This window comes from Notothenia coriiceps, unplaced genomic scaffold (genome assembly GCF_000735185.1).
Source record: "Notothenia coriiceps isolate Sejong01 unplaced genomic scaffold, NC01 NC01_scaffold00011598, whole genome shotgun sequence".
NCBI classification, from domain to species: Eukaryota; Metazoa; Chordata; class Actinopteri; order Perciformes; family Nototheniidae; genus Notothenia; species Notothenia coriiceps.
The window spans coordinates 136638-153158 of record NW_011344299.1 but is presented as its reverse complement, the minus strand read 5'-3'; the positions used below and the strand labels follow the sequence as shown (position 1 = coordinate 153158).

General features: G+C 37.7%; 3 protein-coding genes across 4 annotated transcripts in view; 2 read left to right on the top strand and 1 right to left on the bottom strand.

Annotated features, from left to right (window-relative positions):
* Positions 1-370: 370 nt before the first annotated feature.
* On the bottom strand, positions 371-3806 carry LOC104946801 (interleukin-17 receptor A). The gene is made up of 10 exons (XM_010772687.1): positions 3701-3806; positions 3583-3604; positions 3156-3299; positions 2866-2984; positions 2664-2784; positions 2291-2338; positions 2036-2193; positions 1835-1909; positions 1660-1729; positions 371-1202 (listed from the first exon to the last, which is right to left on the bottom strand). The coding sequence occupies exons 3-10, from the start codon at positions 3211-3213 to the stop codon at positions 391-393; spliced, it is 1461 nt and encodes a 486-aa protein (XP_010770989.1). The 5' UTR covers positions 3214-3299; positions 3583-3604; positions 3701-3806; the 3' UTR covers positions 371-390.
* A 3544-nt stretch (positions 3807-7350) lies between these two features.
* LOC104946802 (troponin I, slow skeletal muscle-like) lies at positions 7351-11133 on the top strand. Of its 2 annotated transcripts, none has more exons than XM_010772688.1 (8): positions 7351-7458; positions 8639-8668; positions 8779-8782; positions 8900-8941; positions 9056-9187; positions 10128-10217; positions 10306-10476; positions 10566-11133. In XM_010772688.1, exons 2-8 carry the CDS (start codon positions 8658-8660, stop codon positions 10650-10652), a joined length of 537 nt encoding a protein of 178 aa, XP_010770990.1. In that variant the 5' UTR covers positions 7351-7458; positions 8639-8657; the 3' UTR covers positions 10653-11133. The 2 variants fall into 2 exon arrangements, with proteins under 2 accessions (XP_010770990.1, XP_010770991.1); XM_010772689.1 differs by lacking the exon at positions 7351-7458 and adding an exon at positions 7920-7938.
* A 927-nt stretch (positions 11134-12060) lies between these two features.
* tnni4b.2 (troponin I4b, tandem duplicate 2) overlaps positions 12061-16521 on the top strand; it is a 19955-nt gene continuing 15494 nt past the window's right edge. Inside the window, exons 1-6 of the mRNA XM_010772697.1 lie at positions 12061-12071; positions 12195-12198; positions 12311-12352; positions 12436-12567; positions 13024-13113; positions 13385-13558. Coding sequence (XP_010770999.1) covers positions 12061-12071; positions 12195-12198; positions 12311-12352; positions 12436-12567; positions 13024-13113; positions 13385-13558 — 453 coding nt within the window. The remainder of the gene's footprint in view (positions 12072-12194; positions 12199-12310; positions 12353-12435; positions 12568-13023; positions 13114-13384; positions 13559-16521) is intronic.

Below are 16521 nucleotides of genomic sequence, written 5' to 3'. Positions count from 1 at the left end.
CCGCAGATCTCTGTGCTATAGCTACTCTGGATCTGTCTCCTGAGTGAAAGCAAGATATATTAACATTAATGCAGCATACAAAAAAATAACTGCAGCACTGATATGAAGGGAAGCATAAACTTGGTAAAACTAGAAAGTCACTCAGAAATGGCAGGCCTCCACAAAGGCCATTTCCAGAGACAAAAAATGTGTTTGTATGGCCCATGATGAATGTTTCAAAGTTTCCACCAACAGTGGAGAAGATCATCATTGTCGTCCCAAAACATTACCACAATTTCATCAAACATGCTGCATGTTCTCAGATATAAGTTGGTTAAACTCCACAGAAGTGCACACTTGAAGCTCTTCAGCCACGTAAAGTCCTGTTGTGTTGACAGTGAAATCAGTTTCTTATGTATTTAAATGACTGGTGACTTGAGCTGAGTCAGGTTCACGATATGTAATGAGGTTTATGGTTGATTTTTCATCATCACAGATTTCAGAAGAGGTCTTTGAGCTCTCCAGTAGTTCCTCTTCAAACCACTGGGGATGCTCCAGCTGGTATGCATGAAAAGCCTCTATGGCGTCCCTCAGGGCTCTACCGGAGGCACACTGGTGGTACTTTTCCTCTGAAAGCCCATCAATGTGATTCACTATGCCGGGCTCGTGCTTCTCAGTGTCCAGGATCCTGAAAAAGAGCTCCTCAAACTGTTTCATCAGCTTGTATCTCAATGTAATGTTGAACGGTGAAGGAACATCATCTTCAGAACAAACATCATCAAAGTAAGCCACTATGTATTTTTCAAATGACGCAGATCTGATAAAATGGGGTACCATGAGGCTGAGGGCTGGACTGAGCATGTCACCCATAGGTGATCGGGCGTCCTCTCTCAGAAATACCCGTTTGTCTCCACACATGGCTTTCCATTTGGCTTTAACTCCTCTTGAGCACAGGATTAGTATCTTATCTTTAGAGCTTTCAATTTGTTCCCTGTGCCAGTCCAGCCACTGAATGCTTCCCAACACTCCCAGCCTTGTGGAGTCCAGCAGATCCAGGAACACTTCAGTACCACATTTGGTTGACAGAAATGCAGTAAGCTTGAGGACAATGTTTTTGTATAAAGGGTGGTCGAGGGAGTAAATGACGAGGACTCTTCTTCTCTCTCGAACTTGAAAACCTTCTGGTTGTTGTTTGGCAGCAGATAAAGATGAGTTCACAGGATCTGAGAAAAGAGGGAAATCTGTTGGTTGATTATCAATTCAAGATGTGTTTTCTATTCATTACTGTGCATTTGTAAGAAGCAAACCTTTCTGGAAAGCTCTCCACAGTAAAAAGGCAAGAAAACCACCGCAGACAAGCAGTGCCAAGCATGCCTTTATAATTAAAGTCCTGGGTGGATAATCTAAAGAAAAGCAAACAAATGTGATTAGATAAATCAAACTCCCTGTGTCTAAAGATACATCTGAGTGGCTTTCAAGATGATTAAAAGGATAGGAAAGAATACATATAGTTGTTTTGTATTTTATCTATTCTTTGACAATCTGATAAATGTAAAGGTCTAAAAGCTGATAAACCTTCAACAAGGGGAAGCAAGTAATCGCTGCTTTAGTGTTAGAGATCTCAAGCCAATACGGTTAGGAACCACTGAGTGGTAAATATAGTTTACTTATCGTACTTACACTTGCATAAATCTATATCTTTCTTGGGACGCCAACAGTCATTCTTGCATCGAACAAAAAACGGCTGAATCTTAAAAATAAGCAGAGTCAGTTCAGTTTATAATGTTGTATGAGTTCATATACGATTACTTTATCAACTGGTATGGATGGGACCTTACATTTAAATGAAACTTACCAATAACTCCATTTTACACTGTGGAAGCTGCCCCCACCCAAACTCAAATGTCACAGTCAGGGATGTTTTGTTTTCCTGTAGATAGAGAAAACCATAATGATATAATGTTTCCAAAACAAGGAGTACATCAGGATCGTAGTCTCATAATATAGTCATTTTTGTCATCATTGGTAATATAAGATAGAAATTCAGTGTAATCACCTTTGAGACACTCTTTGATGAATTGAAACCTTTACTGTGGATGGACACTTGGTATCTCTCTGAATGTTGTGCTGCTTCAAAAAGCACATCGATGGAAAACTTTCCAAGCCCTTTATTGAGATCCACCGAATGATTAATGTGAGGATCCCAAAGACTACCTAAAAATAACGAAACATGCAGAGGATAATGTTAAAATGGTCCAGGATCGTTAACAGCGGTCGATTTAAAATCTGCTAGATGTAGATTTACAGTTACCATTTTCCAGACACATTTGGGCCTCTTGGATTCTCGTGTCATCACATCCTGGCCATGAGGGAACAAGTTACATGAAGAAGATTAGACACCGATTTGATTCAAGAGCCATTGTCACTATATGTATTAAAGGGATATTTCTTTGGGAGGGATTAAGTTGTCACTACTGTCTGACTCAAGAGCGGATATTTTTACATTGCTTTTTTTTTTCTAAACTGGGTCATAATACACACCATATTTTCTATTATGATCACACAATGTAGTTACACAAAACACAGAATACATTTTAGTCTGCTGTACAAACAAACTTCTAATTCGTAATAAATGTTTTTTCAGTTTTTCTCATGCAGATTTCAGGGATCTGGAGGTCACTCACCTGGGATGGTAATGTTCATTCTAAGCCTCTCGGGTTCATCATCAGGCTCTGGCAGATTAAGAATTGACACTCTATATGAATGGTGAGGCTCTACCACGACTCCATCCAAGGAAAATGTCCACTAATAAAGAAAAACATATCTGTAACATCCATACTACTTTTGATACTCATAGATAATTAAGCAAGTATGTTCAAATCTCACCTTACTAAGGTCTGGATTTTGCTGTTTGCTGAGGTTGAAAACAAACTGCACACACAAACTTTGATCTGTACTTTCATCCAGAAAATCTATCTGTGATCCCCGAAGGACTTTTACATTTCCTGTGAATAGAAGAAAGTGTATATTTTACTATACATTTAATTTGTATTATTATTTTCACCTAAAAAGAAATACCGGTTGGTTCACAACTTGTATTTGATGCATTTTTACATGTGAGCTACAATAAACAAAGTGTATTTTTAAAATGAAGTACAGATTTTAGCATTACTTACCATCTGACTTTATTGTCCATGACAAATTTACAACAGAAACAGGTCCGTGTTCGTCCATCCAGACACCCAAATGATGGGGACCCACTTCTGGGCCGTTAGGAGCATGTTGTCGAGGTTTGACAATGCGCTCGTCTGGGCAGTTTTCTGAGATATAAGGAACAGTGTGTCAATTATAATGCTGTGAATATATGTTAAACTTACTGTTTGTGAATCACATAAATGCATAAGTGTCTAATTAAAATAATATTTTTCTGCACAAATCATTCATCCAAGCTTATAATAACACCAAATGTATAGATATATTTATATATAATATATATGATATAGACTGTTTCACAAAATAATGCCACTCAACATATTCTTGATGTCTATACAGTACACAAGCATTTGAACTTTTTGCGACTAATTTGCTGAATAGGATACTTACTAATTTGGCAGTTCTTAAGACCCTGGGAAAAAAACACAAGATAATTGATGAATTAAAAACAACAAGTGGACTTTTATGATATTGATTGTACTTATAGTTTAATATATTGAATCCTCACCAGTTGATTGCAGTCTTGACGCTTGTCCAGGATCCTGATGGAAGAGGACACCGTGAGTCCAGCAGTCAAACAAAAGCAGAAAAAAGGAACGTGGATCACTCTGGTGAAGCTCCACAACACATGAATGAAAGGTTTTAAAACAATGGAGTAAATAAGAACAATAATACACTTCATCTTGAAGATGTTTCAATAGTTTCCTTGAACGAAGACAGAGAAGATTCGATGTGGTCCAATCTGAACAAGTGTTCAAGTTTCAGGTTTATCAGGCGCTGCCATCTTATTACAGGAACAGGAAAGACGCTGTGGTTTGTAGTTTCTATTCTCATGAAGAACATGGGCTGAAAATGTTTACCTAAACTTCTACAGAATTATGTCAGAAATAGATGTTTTTTTCTTCCTTCTCTGTGTATGAACACTGTAGATTTAGGCCAACTGCAAACCAAATTATGTCAACAGTCATTAGAGGTCAGCAGTTACCAAATGTATAATATCTAAAGTTCTGGTTTTAACCGTTTAAATTGCATTTTGGTATCTAAAACATATTTATAAAAATAAGTTAAGTTATGTCCAATCATTTGAAACATTATATTTGGAGAGTGTTGAGCCTATTAAAAACATTGAATTGCATACTTTTGGGGGGAAATGTTAAGCTTGACTTTAATAGCAGAAATTCAATAGAAAATGAGGGGAGAGAGAGAGAGAGAGACTGTGACCAGGCCGCATTTCAACCTGGGATGTTGTGATTATGCAATCAGAGTCTTAAACCTCTTGGCTAGAGGCCGCCTCTTAAAGGGACAGTTCCCAACAATATAACACATATATACTTTTCCTCTTACCTGTAGTGCTTATTTTGATCTAGACAGTTTTAGCGCGAGTGTCCCTTTAATGGAAATATCGACTGTATAGAGTTCTGCCTTCTCACAAATATAGCACAACTAGATGAAACTTGGCCTGTAATGCTCAAAGCGCAAACATAAATTGAATTTGAAGGTCTTATTAGCAATCTGTCTTTTCAGAAATCATGGCCTTGTTTCTTGAAATAATCTACAGAACTTGTTGTGAGCTGCTTCATGTGGGAACTCTTTTTTACTATCAGGGTGCGGGAGAAAGCATTCATTTACTCAGAGAAGAGGACTAGTGCTCTCTTGTTTGTGGGTGGCTTGCTGCTTTTTTGGTAGAAATGTAAAAAGATCATACATGAGATTGCTCAGAAACAGGGTCTGTGAAATATCATCAGCCAAGTGCCATGTGGTTACATTCAAAAGAAGGCAGACATGTCAACATCTCCAACAATCAACAAGTAACGAAACAATCTATATTGAGTAACCACACTTTAGCTAAGACGAAAGGAGGTATATTTATGTTTTGAGGTGAACTGTCCCTTTAAACACGTCTTAACACCCAGCCTGACCCCGCATAACCACCAGGGACCATAACCCTAATACAAATATACCAGAACATATCACTCTAAAGGATCAACACCTGAGGGCCAGGATGAATACCAGAGAACGTGCAGCTATTCACTGCTTAGTTACAAGGGATTATATTGTATAGGACAAAATGTGTCCGTGGTTATGTGTTAATTCCTCTTGCAGTGTTACTTTGTCTCATACACATCATTTAGCCCAAGAGGATCATTTTACATAACATACAGACATGCCTAAATCTGACAAGAATAGACTGCAGATTGTTTTTGCTCTGAGAGCAGTATCAGGGCAATTGTGAATCAGTTGCCACGGTGGCACCTCGATCTAAATATAACACGTTACTTTTATTCACTGCAGCTGCCGTCTGTTGCGATGTACTGTGTTCAGAATGTATCAATTGTAAGCAGCAGATAAAAACGTAATGAGTAGTTTATAACATTATAGCCTATAGTGTTGTTGTTGTCAGATATAAGAATTTGTTTTGTATGTGCTTGTGTTTTTGTTGACAGTTAAAATTCTTCCTATGAAGCTTTAATGCAATCTAAAACACATGTTGAAGTTATTTTAGGTTAACTTTCTACCTAGTTAAAGATGGGGAATGTAATTTATTTCAGAAATACTTTTTGTTATATTCCATGGAATGCTCTTAACATCCCGATAGCAAAGAATATATTAAATGCTTTGACAATAAATACATAAAGAAATGTCATCTGTGGAAGACGTAGTGCTGTAAAAAGCACGACCTATCATTTTAGCCGGCCCGGCTAAAATGACTGGATGGCTGGATGGCCTACCGTCAGCCTTCCATCTCGTGCACAAACTTATCTCGTGCCCTCATTGGTCAAGTGCGCGTTCGTGTGTGTTGGAGGAGGGGCTCTGTAAGGAAGTCTGAAGGAAGAGGCAAAACATTTTCGGCTGCGTACTTTCAAATTCTAGCGCACTCGAGCTGGTTTCTCCAAAATTACACCTTTAATAAATAAAAATAAAGGTAATTTTTATTTTCTGAGGCCATCAGAATTAAGAAGCAAAAGTAAGAGATATGTTAAAGGTGGGGTAGGTAATTTTGGAGAAACCAGCTCGAATGCGCTAGAATTTGAAAATACATAACAGGAGAAAATCTGCCAGTTCCTTACAGAGCCCCTCCTCCAACACACAAGAACGCGCACATGACCAATGAGGGCACGAGATAAATTTGTGCACAGATGGAAGGCTGACAGGCAGGTAGGCCATCCAGTTATTTTAGCCGGGCCGGCTAAAATAATTGGTCGTGCTTTTCACAGCACTACCGCTTCCACAGATGACATTTTTTAATGGATTTATTGTCAAAGCACTTAAGATATTCATCGCTATCGGGATGTTAAGAGCATTCCATGGAATATAACAAAAAGTGTATCTCGAGCCGGTTTCTCAAACTTACATACCCCACCTTTAAGTGTGTCTTGTGAATTGGATATTTAGACTTGGGTACTTTCTGACATTTGTCATCTTGAATATTGTTGGCCACTGTCTTTAATTTTCGTATATTTCAAAAAATTTATTTGAGAATTTAGATTTATTAATGTCAATTTTTGTTTGCAAACTAATTGTCCTCAATATGCAGTTTAAGGAATTAAGAAAGTATTTTTTAAATTGAAAAAAATATTAGTAAACAACAACAATATATCCAACATGCATAAAAAAATACAACAAATTGTCTTTATGTTTATAAAGAACTTTATATGAAACGTAATAAATGCAAACTGTAAGAACTTGTTAATAGGTTGTAAGCTTTCTGGAAGAGTTTATACAACAGTAACGGGTGCTGTATAGTTTTTAGAGTTGAAATGGTTGACAAATGTATAACATGTCATTCTTACTTTGTATTTGCTTACAACTACATTACAGACTGTTTTTGTTTTTGTTTGTCAGGTCAATAATAAAAACAAATGAATTTTTAATTGCTCCAAAACTTTCATTTTTGAAACTAACTTTAGAAGGCACCTTTAAAACCTTGGCCTGTCCACCCCATGACACATAGTGAGAAAGCAAACAAGGTCAGGGCGCCAGATATCCACAGAGTCGATAAGTCAGCTGTCAGTGAGGTGAGGAGCGTGTTAGGTGGGCCCTTGTGCAATCCAATCACATGAGATGAATGGGTCATGGGCAGAGGGCAAATCAAAAAGGGGTTGCACTGTGATGCAGAAATTGTCAGGTGGACGGGGGGTCTATTTTAGCGAGCCATTCACGTGAGACTTTGAATACATAAATCTTTCACTAATAATCGTCAAGTGCTTTTTCTTTTCCAGACTTACAACTGCTGCTGCCTGCTCTGATTTTCTCTCACTTTTCAAGGTAGGTTTCATATATAATCAACCTGGTATATCTCACAAGAAACTCAAAGTCAATCAGATTAGACATTTAAGGAGACTGCTTAACATAGCATTGCTATTTCACTTCTTGACGTGAGAGAAGCTATCAAAGGCTTTAATGACAAAGACTGCATTACAGCATGCACTGACACATTTACTGTGACTGGTATTTATGTGAGTGAATCTCTGCTATGTTGCCACTTTTGTCAAGGTCTTAAATACGTCTTAACGATATCTTGATCCTGTAAGTGTAGAAATGTAACCCGAGGCTTGAACTGCCTGAAAAGGTATTGTCAGCTGGTAACAGCAGGCCTGACCCGTCGTTTGTCCTAAAAGCTGCTCTGATAAGTGATGAAGGCTCGCTCATATGAACTGGCAACCTCCTGGGTTGAGGGGCAAGGCTGCAGGCTGGGATACTTTACCTTGAATTTAGCCCCCTGTCAGGCTGGATTAATTTAAATTGGTAATATTACTGTGTTGTATCAGAGGCATTGACAGGCTTTCATCAGTCTCTAACGCCTACTTTTGCTAATATATAATGGCATGGTTACATTGCATTTTAGGTATGTGGTTGAAAAGCTAACGCTAGAATGAGAAGGTCAGAGAAAGTGAGAGAGACAGAGGAGATAGGGTTTGTTGACAGCTCATTTCCACTTCAGCCCTAATCTGAAAATGTCTGCTTGAACAAAAGACATGTGCATTTAACATGCAGCAGAATAAAAATGAAGTAGTGTTGTGGATTGAGAATTGTTTTTCATAACTCTCACAGTCTTCGAGAGATTTAATTAAAGTTGGTCTCTTGCCTGCCAAACCTTTTCTCTGGCACCATAAAGCACAAGGCAGCTGCTGGGGGACAGAAAAGTATGGTGGCAATGTGGCTAAATATAGCAACTGGCTCCTTGTCAGCTCTTATAACAATGGGAAGGATTATCTGATCTTGGAAACAAATCAAAAGGATTCTGAGAGCAGCTGAGGTCAATGAGACCACTTCATTCTATTGAACTGTGAACTACAGTAGTTGGATTTATCAGATTCACTGTAGAAAACATGAGTAAGACTTTAACAAATACTCTAAGTCTAGTTTGTAAAACTATCTAAAGAAGTGTTGAAAATGCATGCAATGCATTTCAAAAGAGTAAACAAACTTTGTTTTTGCTCCAAAGGATACCGTAAACTGCAGATATGTCTGAAGGGTAAGTATTGACCTCTAAAAGAGAGCCACAATTCTCTACACTATTTATATAATAAATAAAAACATCTCTCTATTTCTTTTGTTTACTTGTCTTGTCACATCTTGATGAAGACCGGTGAGTCCACATTTTTTTTCCTAAACATGCATTAATTAATCATGCATTTTGTGCTTTAAAATGTAACATTTGAAACTGTATTAATTGCTTTATATGACATTATTTTCTTCTTCACAGAAAAAGACAAAGTATTCAGCAACACGCAGACTGCTTTTGAAGGTAGGTCCTGCAGACCTTTTAAACCACTAACATACCATACACTAAAAATGCCATATGCTCCTAGACTGCTTTAATGTTTTTATGCAGACATATTAACGCCTCCCTGTATTACAGTCTAAACTGCTGAAGAAAGCAGCTTCTATGCTGGTGGCTGAAATTGAACAGAAGAAACAAGAGAAGGAGCGAGTTGTGAAAGAGTGTTTCCCTGCCCTGAACCTGCCAGGTCTGTCAGTCCAGGAGCTCCAGGTACTGATGCAGAAAACCATGCTGATTCAGGCATTTCAGAGTACTGCAAGGTTGACATGTTTTTGTAAGCCAGGGGTGTCCAAACTACGGCCCGGGGGCCAAATGTGGCCCGCGGACCATTTTGAATCGGCCCTCAGCAAATTCAAAAAGTGTAATGGAATATGGCCCACAAATGAAACTTGTGCTTGTCTTATGTTGTACCTATTAAATATCAATGTAAAAATACATTACGCAGTAGTATTCATGTGTTAATAAGAACACTTTTCAAATAAATTCTGTCAATAAAAGTTGGAAACATTTTCTAACATATCTTAGTTGATAACAAAAAAGCCCAATTACTTATTTACATAAAAAGCTTTAAATACACCCTTCCTATTTCTCCTTCTTATGAGCAATCTGAGGCTTGTGTTTTAAGGGATGAGCTGTCAACACTCACAAGCATAATTTACCTACATTTGATTGATTTTGCTAACTGAAATTATAAGGCAGTATACCTCCAGTGAGTGGCCCAGCCCTTCGTATATTTTTCTGTATGTGGCCTACGGTAAAAGAAGTTTGGACAGCCCTGTTGTAAGCCAACCTAAAAAGGAACGGTTGCCTTGACAAAAAGCAAATTTCATGTTGCAGAAATGTTGATCTTTGGCAAACAAAATGTTCTTATACTAAGCCGTGTTCGTCACAAATGGACCGATTAAAAAAGATTTTGAGGCCTAAATACAATCGCCACATGTAAATAGATAAACTAACTACACGTTGGCATGACTTCAACATCACCACGGCTGAGTAGATGAGTTTCCTCTTGTTCAGCGTAATGACTTTCATGTCCTCTACAACCTCTTTCTCTTTGAGCCACTTGTTAGCAAACAAAAGCGATTGACCTTAAGACAAGGAAACAGAAAGTGCAACAATTATAACTCAATCAATCTTTTTCTCTTTGCAGGATCTTTGCAAAGAACTTCATCGTAAGATTGATGTTGTAGATGAAGTTCGTTATGATACAGAAGTTAAAGTAGTAAAAAATGAAACAGAGGTACAGTGGAAGTTTTTAAGGTACATCACAAATTCATTTGTATATTTACTGACCTATAAGGATGTTGAATGGTGTGTTTGATGCACAGGTCCAGTCACTGAAGGAGAAGATCTTTGGGCTGAAGGGGACGAAGAGGCCTAACTTGAAGAGGGTGAAGAAAACCACGGACGACATGCTGGGTGCATGCAGCGACTCCTCCAAACTCATGAAGCCTGATTTCAAGGCCAAACTCAAGACAGTGAAGAAGGAGGAAGAAAAGGTAACGTTTGGTTGGAAACAATCATCCATCAAGAAAAATAAACTATATTTAAAAGTACATTTAAATGACTTTTTTTTGTATCTTTGCAGAAGGAAGAAGTGACTGATTGGCGTAAGAACGTGGAGGCCATGTCTGGTATGGACGGCAGGAAGAAGATGTTTAACGCAGGACAATAGAAAGTGCTGTTAGTAATACATCGGCCGAATCCCAACATACACCCTAAGGCCTAAGCACTAAACCCTCACTGGTTTAATTGGCATCACCTGTGTGCAGCTGTAATGCTTGAGTGTGTGAGTTCATGAGGACTCATAATGGTATAAAAAGGATGAACAAGACACACCACCGTGACATGCTTGCAACAACTCATCGCCATTAGAGGAAAAAGCCAAGTCTATGGGCACCTCCGTTAGGAAAGTCTGCAGAGATGCAGACTTAAAGAAAGAGTGTATAATGACGTTGAAATAAATTGTTTTTTCTTGATTTAATGTAAACATGTATGTACAAAATACCACTTTATGGTGTAATCATAAACATTGTATAGAATAGCGAATTTGTGAGTTTGTCATTTGAAGTGAAGTATTTGTATTATACAGATGAAGGCGCTGCCACTGGTCTGTAAAACATGTGATGCTTATTAAAAGACCATAAAGACTTTAATGCTTGGTTTTTCTTTGGTTTGTTAGATTTTCCAGTTTTGATGATGATGTGTTCATGGATGTTTTTTACTGGCTGTCCTTAAAGCCTCTACTCTTGGTGTTGAGTAATGGGAGTATACACAATTGGTGGTTAACCTGGTGTGTGTTTGTGTGTGTGTGTGTGTGTGTGTGTGTGTGTGGGGGGGGGGGNTCAGATCAGAGGAGGCTATTTTAGTTGACAACTCAACCATTACATTTGGCGCAAGTTTTTCTCTTGAGGAAAAGTCTTGTCACTTAAAGACAGCCACTTTTCACCTCAACAGGTTTTCTGCAGATACAAAGGTATGTTCATTTTTATAATGACAAAAATGTGATTTAAGAATAAGTAAGACTGTTGCATTTATTTTTCAATGATTTAAAGAACAGCAGGAACTGTATTAAGCCAATCGATGAAAATACATGCAGGTTTACTGTAAAAGATTTGATACTGTTTGATCTTTAAGAGACCAACACAACACTATAATATTACTTACTTACTTAAACATGCATATGGGAAATTAATCCACCTATTTTAGTACTTTTTTTGTATTATTTTGCAAAAGCTAATGTTGATTCTTGCTGCCTTGAACAATCGATCAACTCTGGGATTTGATGACTACACTTAAAAAAAATGTGCAGCATTTACACATGCAGCGTTACTAATTGAAGGGCTTAATGTTGGTATGTTGACAAACCGAGGTCTGGTCGAGTCGGCCCAGTCAACCAGATGTGAATAAACAGCATGTTTTCTATTAAGTATCAGATTCTGGTGCATGAATCACAACATAATCATTATTACAGTGTTACTGCTTAACAGCATGTATGTAGTAATACTACTGCAACCGATACTGTCCTTGCATTTAATGTTTCTGACTTTGAATTATTTCATTCTTTCAGACAAACAGCAATCATGTCTGAGGGGTAAGTTATGCTTTCTTTACTATGTACTGTACATTTGTATTTGTAAAATTCAAGTAATCTTTTACAATGTTATGATGCTATCTCTCGTTTCTTTTCCTTCCAACATCATAATGTCTACCACAGACAGGTAAGTTATCTATATCATTATTTCATCTTATGAAAAAACAAATATACACTTACATACATTACATTGTGTACATGACTGCTAATTGCTACATAAATATTTTCTTTTGGAGCAGAAAAAATCAAAGATCTCTGCATCTCGCAGACTGGCTCCCAAGGTATTATGTCTTTATGATAACATCTATATAAGTCTGATCCGTGCCACATAGTTATTCAACCTGATTTATTTTACCCAATTTAGACCAAGCTGCTGAAAATGGCAGCTGGGATGTTGGAGAAGGAGAAGGAGGAAAAGAAGCAGGCGAGGGAAGCCACTCTGGCTGAGAGAGTCCCTTCACTCCAGCTGTCTGGTTTGTCCGTCCAGGACCTTCTGGTATGTGCAGGTCACTGCCGGTCAATCATTCTAAAGTGAGTCCACAGCAAGGAATTGTTCCATATGCATGCATTGCTCTGATGTTTATAGGTAACATGCATACGGTATGTTCATATGCAGTACGCGCATTAGAAGAGAGGTGCCTCACTGTCCACATTTTACATTGTCTGCATGGAGCTGACATTCTTTTTTAGAGAAACCTTTAATAAATTATATTAATAGAATACATATTATCTAAGACAAGGAATGGATACATTTGAAATACAACCATGACTGTAACAATCACCACACTAGTAATAAAAGACACCATACTCTTTGTTTGATGTTTCATAAATGACTTTGTGTTGCATCAACACAGTTTTAAACTTTGACATTTGCAACTGCGCAACATGCAAAGCCGTTAAATGCTCGTCGACAGGTTCAACACACACAATCTGATTCTCTCTCTGTCTGCAGACTCTGTGCAAAGATCTGCACCGAAAGATTGACGTGGTGGATGAAAAGCGTTATGACGTTGATGCCAAAGTGGTGAAAAATACTAAGGAGGTACAGATTTATTATTTTCATTGGACTTACATGTTGATTTAATCCTTGCTTCATGGATGTGTTAACAAATAAAACCGTTCTTTACAAATGAACAAGCAGCAGCATTATCTGTTTTATTATTTACCGGTACTAGAAACATTTAGGGTTAATAGCCTTACTTAGTTTGTGTTTGTGATCTATTGATAAATGTATTTTCATTGGGACTGATTGGATTTTTGAAGGTGTTCATTTTTGTGTACCTTTCACTTACATTTGTCATTGTTTATTGCAGGTTGAACATCTTTCCATGAACATTATTGAGCTGAAGGGTAACATGAAGCGACCTGCTCTCAAGAGGGTGAAGATCTCAGCTGACGCCATGCTGGGAGCTCTGCTGGGCGCTAAGGTCAAAGAGTCCATGGACTTTAAGGCCAACCTGAAGACCGTGAAGAAAGAGGAGGAGAAGGTAAGTGTGGAATCTTAAACATCCGATTGTTTCAAGGCTGGGTTGACTCCTAGGTTTAGATTAGGTTTGAATTATAACACAATGCTTTGGTATTTCTTGATTTATTGGGGCTATTCTTAAAGAGCACAGCTTTCACTGAGACATATTTTCTTCTTATGAACAGTAAGAGGAGGTCACTGACTGGCATAAGAACGTGGAGGCCATGTCTGGTATGGAGGGCAGGAAGAAGCTGTTTGACGCTGGACAGTAGATTTAGATTTAAAAACGTTGCACAGTTTAGGATATTAGGTTATTTGGTAACACTTTATATTAAGGTACACAAATTAACCATCAACTACTAGTTGTTAATTAACATGCATATTAGCAGTATATTGGCTTTTTATTAGTCATTATAAAACACTTATTAATGCCTTATAATACATGACCATATTCTACAAGTAATAAGCCATTAGTTGAAATATGATCTATTCTTATGGAACAAGACATGAAACTATAAGTGTTAATTGTGTTTGAATAACTCAAAATTAAGTATTTATAATATCTAAGAATATGTTTTGGGGTATTGACAGTTCAGCTACCAATAGCAAAGGGATATTGACCTGTATGTTTCATATTTGCACATTTATATTTTTGTAAAATGTGTACTGACGGTTAGACAGGAAACCGGGTACAGGAAGTAGGAGAAAGTGAACTGAATAGCATGGCAGTAGACTGCTACTAATTTTCCCTATGCAACCTGAAGAGTAAAAGGGTCACTTTTTGTGTAAGGCTTACACTGGTTTCATTAATAAAACAGATATTTCAACGTGTGCCTACTTTGTTCATGTACTATTGAGGTTACTTTCAGTAGTAGCGTGCTATAATGTATTTACAAAGTGTGAAGAGGAGGCAACTTTAGAATAGGGAACCTGTTCAGGTCAATTAGAGTCAAACTACTAGCGTATTGGTTATGAACAAGACTTCACTTTAAAATAGGGAACATATTCTTAGATAGAAGTACCTAATTTTGAGTTATTCAAACACAATTAACACTTATAGTTTCATGTCTTGTTACATAACAATAGATCATATTTGTTAAGTGTTATTATGGGAGAATTACTATTCTTGTGGTACTGCTGCCTTATTAGGCCCTTATTGAGCAGAGCATATTAAGACCAAAACTCATGTACAACAACTTCCTTACTTGCAATAAATAAACACTAATTAGAGGGTTATTGAGGAAAAACTCTCAACTAATGCTTATTACTTGTAGAATATGGCGGTTCAGTGTAGAATAAGGCATTACATTAAGTGTTTTATAATGACTAATTAAAAAGCTAAGTTATACTGCTAATACGATGTTTATTAACAAACTAGGTTGCATATGTTCATTTTGGTGTACCTTAGATAAAGTGTACCTGGTTTATTTACTACGTTAACATAGGTCAACAGAGTGTATGTTTGAGTGACAATCCTGATCCTGTGGGACTGTGTGTGTGGCGTGCGATTGCGTGTGATGTTGTTGTGTGCGTTGCGTGGCTGCGCTGTCGCCTGTGTTGCGTGTCCCAGACATGTGCCGTGTCAGCTGTCTGCGTGTGCGTGTGGTGTGGTGTGTGGTGTGTGGTGTGTGGTTGTCTGACATCTTGAACTCACCACCCCCCACGCACATAACGCACCACACAACACACTACGCACACCACCACGACACACACACACCACCCAAACAACACACAAAAACCAAACACAAACAACAAACCACAAAAAAACAAACAGACAAAACACATAACCTCGCCCCTTGTGACACCAAACAAAAAACCATGTGCACTGCAACACCCAAACCACACAACAAAGGAAAGCAGTATTAGACTTCACAAGAAAGTGCAACCGCAAAACCACAAAACACACCACAAAAACAAAAACACAAAAAACAAACAAACAAAAAAACCAGCCAAAAACCCAAAAACCAACAGCCAAACAAAGCCTGTGTACAGCATAGACTACAGGAGTTGTATATTTGGAGATAAGTTTTAGTAGCATTCGCTGTCTCATATAGTTGAAATGAAAAATACCAGTTTATGGTGCTAAAAATAACTGCTTCTGACATCAACACAAGAACCGGTGCCTGACTTTAACCTTTCATCAAATATCTGGACTTTTTATAACTTCAAATTGATTATTGGAACAAGAAAAAGAACAAAAAAAATCTGGAACTAGAAATATTTCATAAAACCCCCCCCCCTGTAAGTTCTTTTGCTGACACACAGTTAAAACTTATAGACAGATGCACGATCGCAAGAAGAAGAGACTCAACTTATGTATTCAAGCTATATCATTATTTATTAGCCAGTCGTGCTTGCAATCAACAACAAAAAAAACAAAAAACAACACTAGGTGCTCGTGAACTCAAAACATTTAGCTGCCTCCGAAAAAAAAATAGCCCCACAATACAGTACTGAGGAGTTATTGCAGCCCATGAAACCTAAAGCGGACACTCATTATTCATTTCAGACCCTTTACCGTTATCAATGTTATGTCTTGCTTATGATTTCACAAGCTGGTTTAACAACTCAGCAACCACTAGCCCACTGTTGACAACTACCAAAGCACCCACTCTTCCGAGATTAGGGACACCCACAATCACCAACAATCACATGGCAATTTATTTCAAGCATTAAAAGCTCCCTGATTTCCATTGCTCAAACAATTACATTTTCTCACCTCTTTCATTGAGAAAACAAAAAAAATAAACTAAACATTATCCCAATAGTAATTTAGCCTTACACTTAGCTACTGATAATTTGTTATTGTCCTTTAGCAATTAAATATAGGCACCAAATGAATAAAACTCCGAGGCACTGGCAAAACAAACAGTTTAGTAATTCATAGTTCATCCACCATTTCACTTCACAAATAAGCCACAGAAACAAAGCGCCCACACTACATGGGACCAGTAAGGTAGAGAAGGCTGACAAATGCCTACCTGC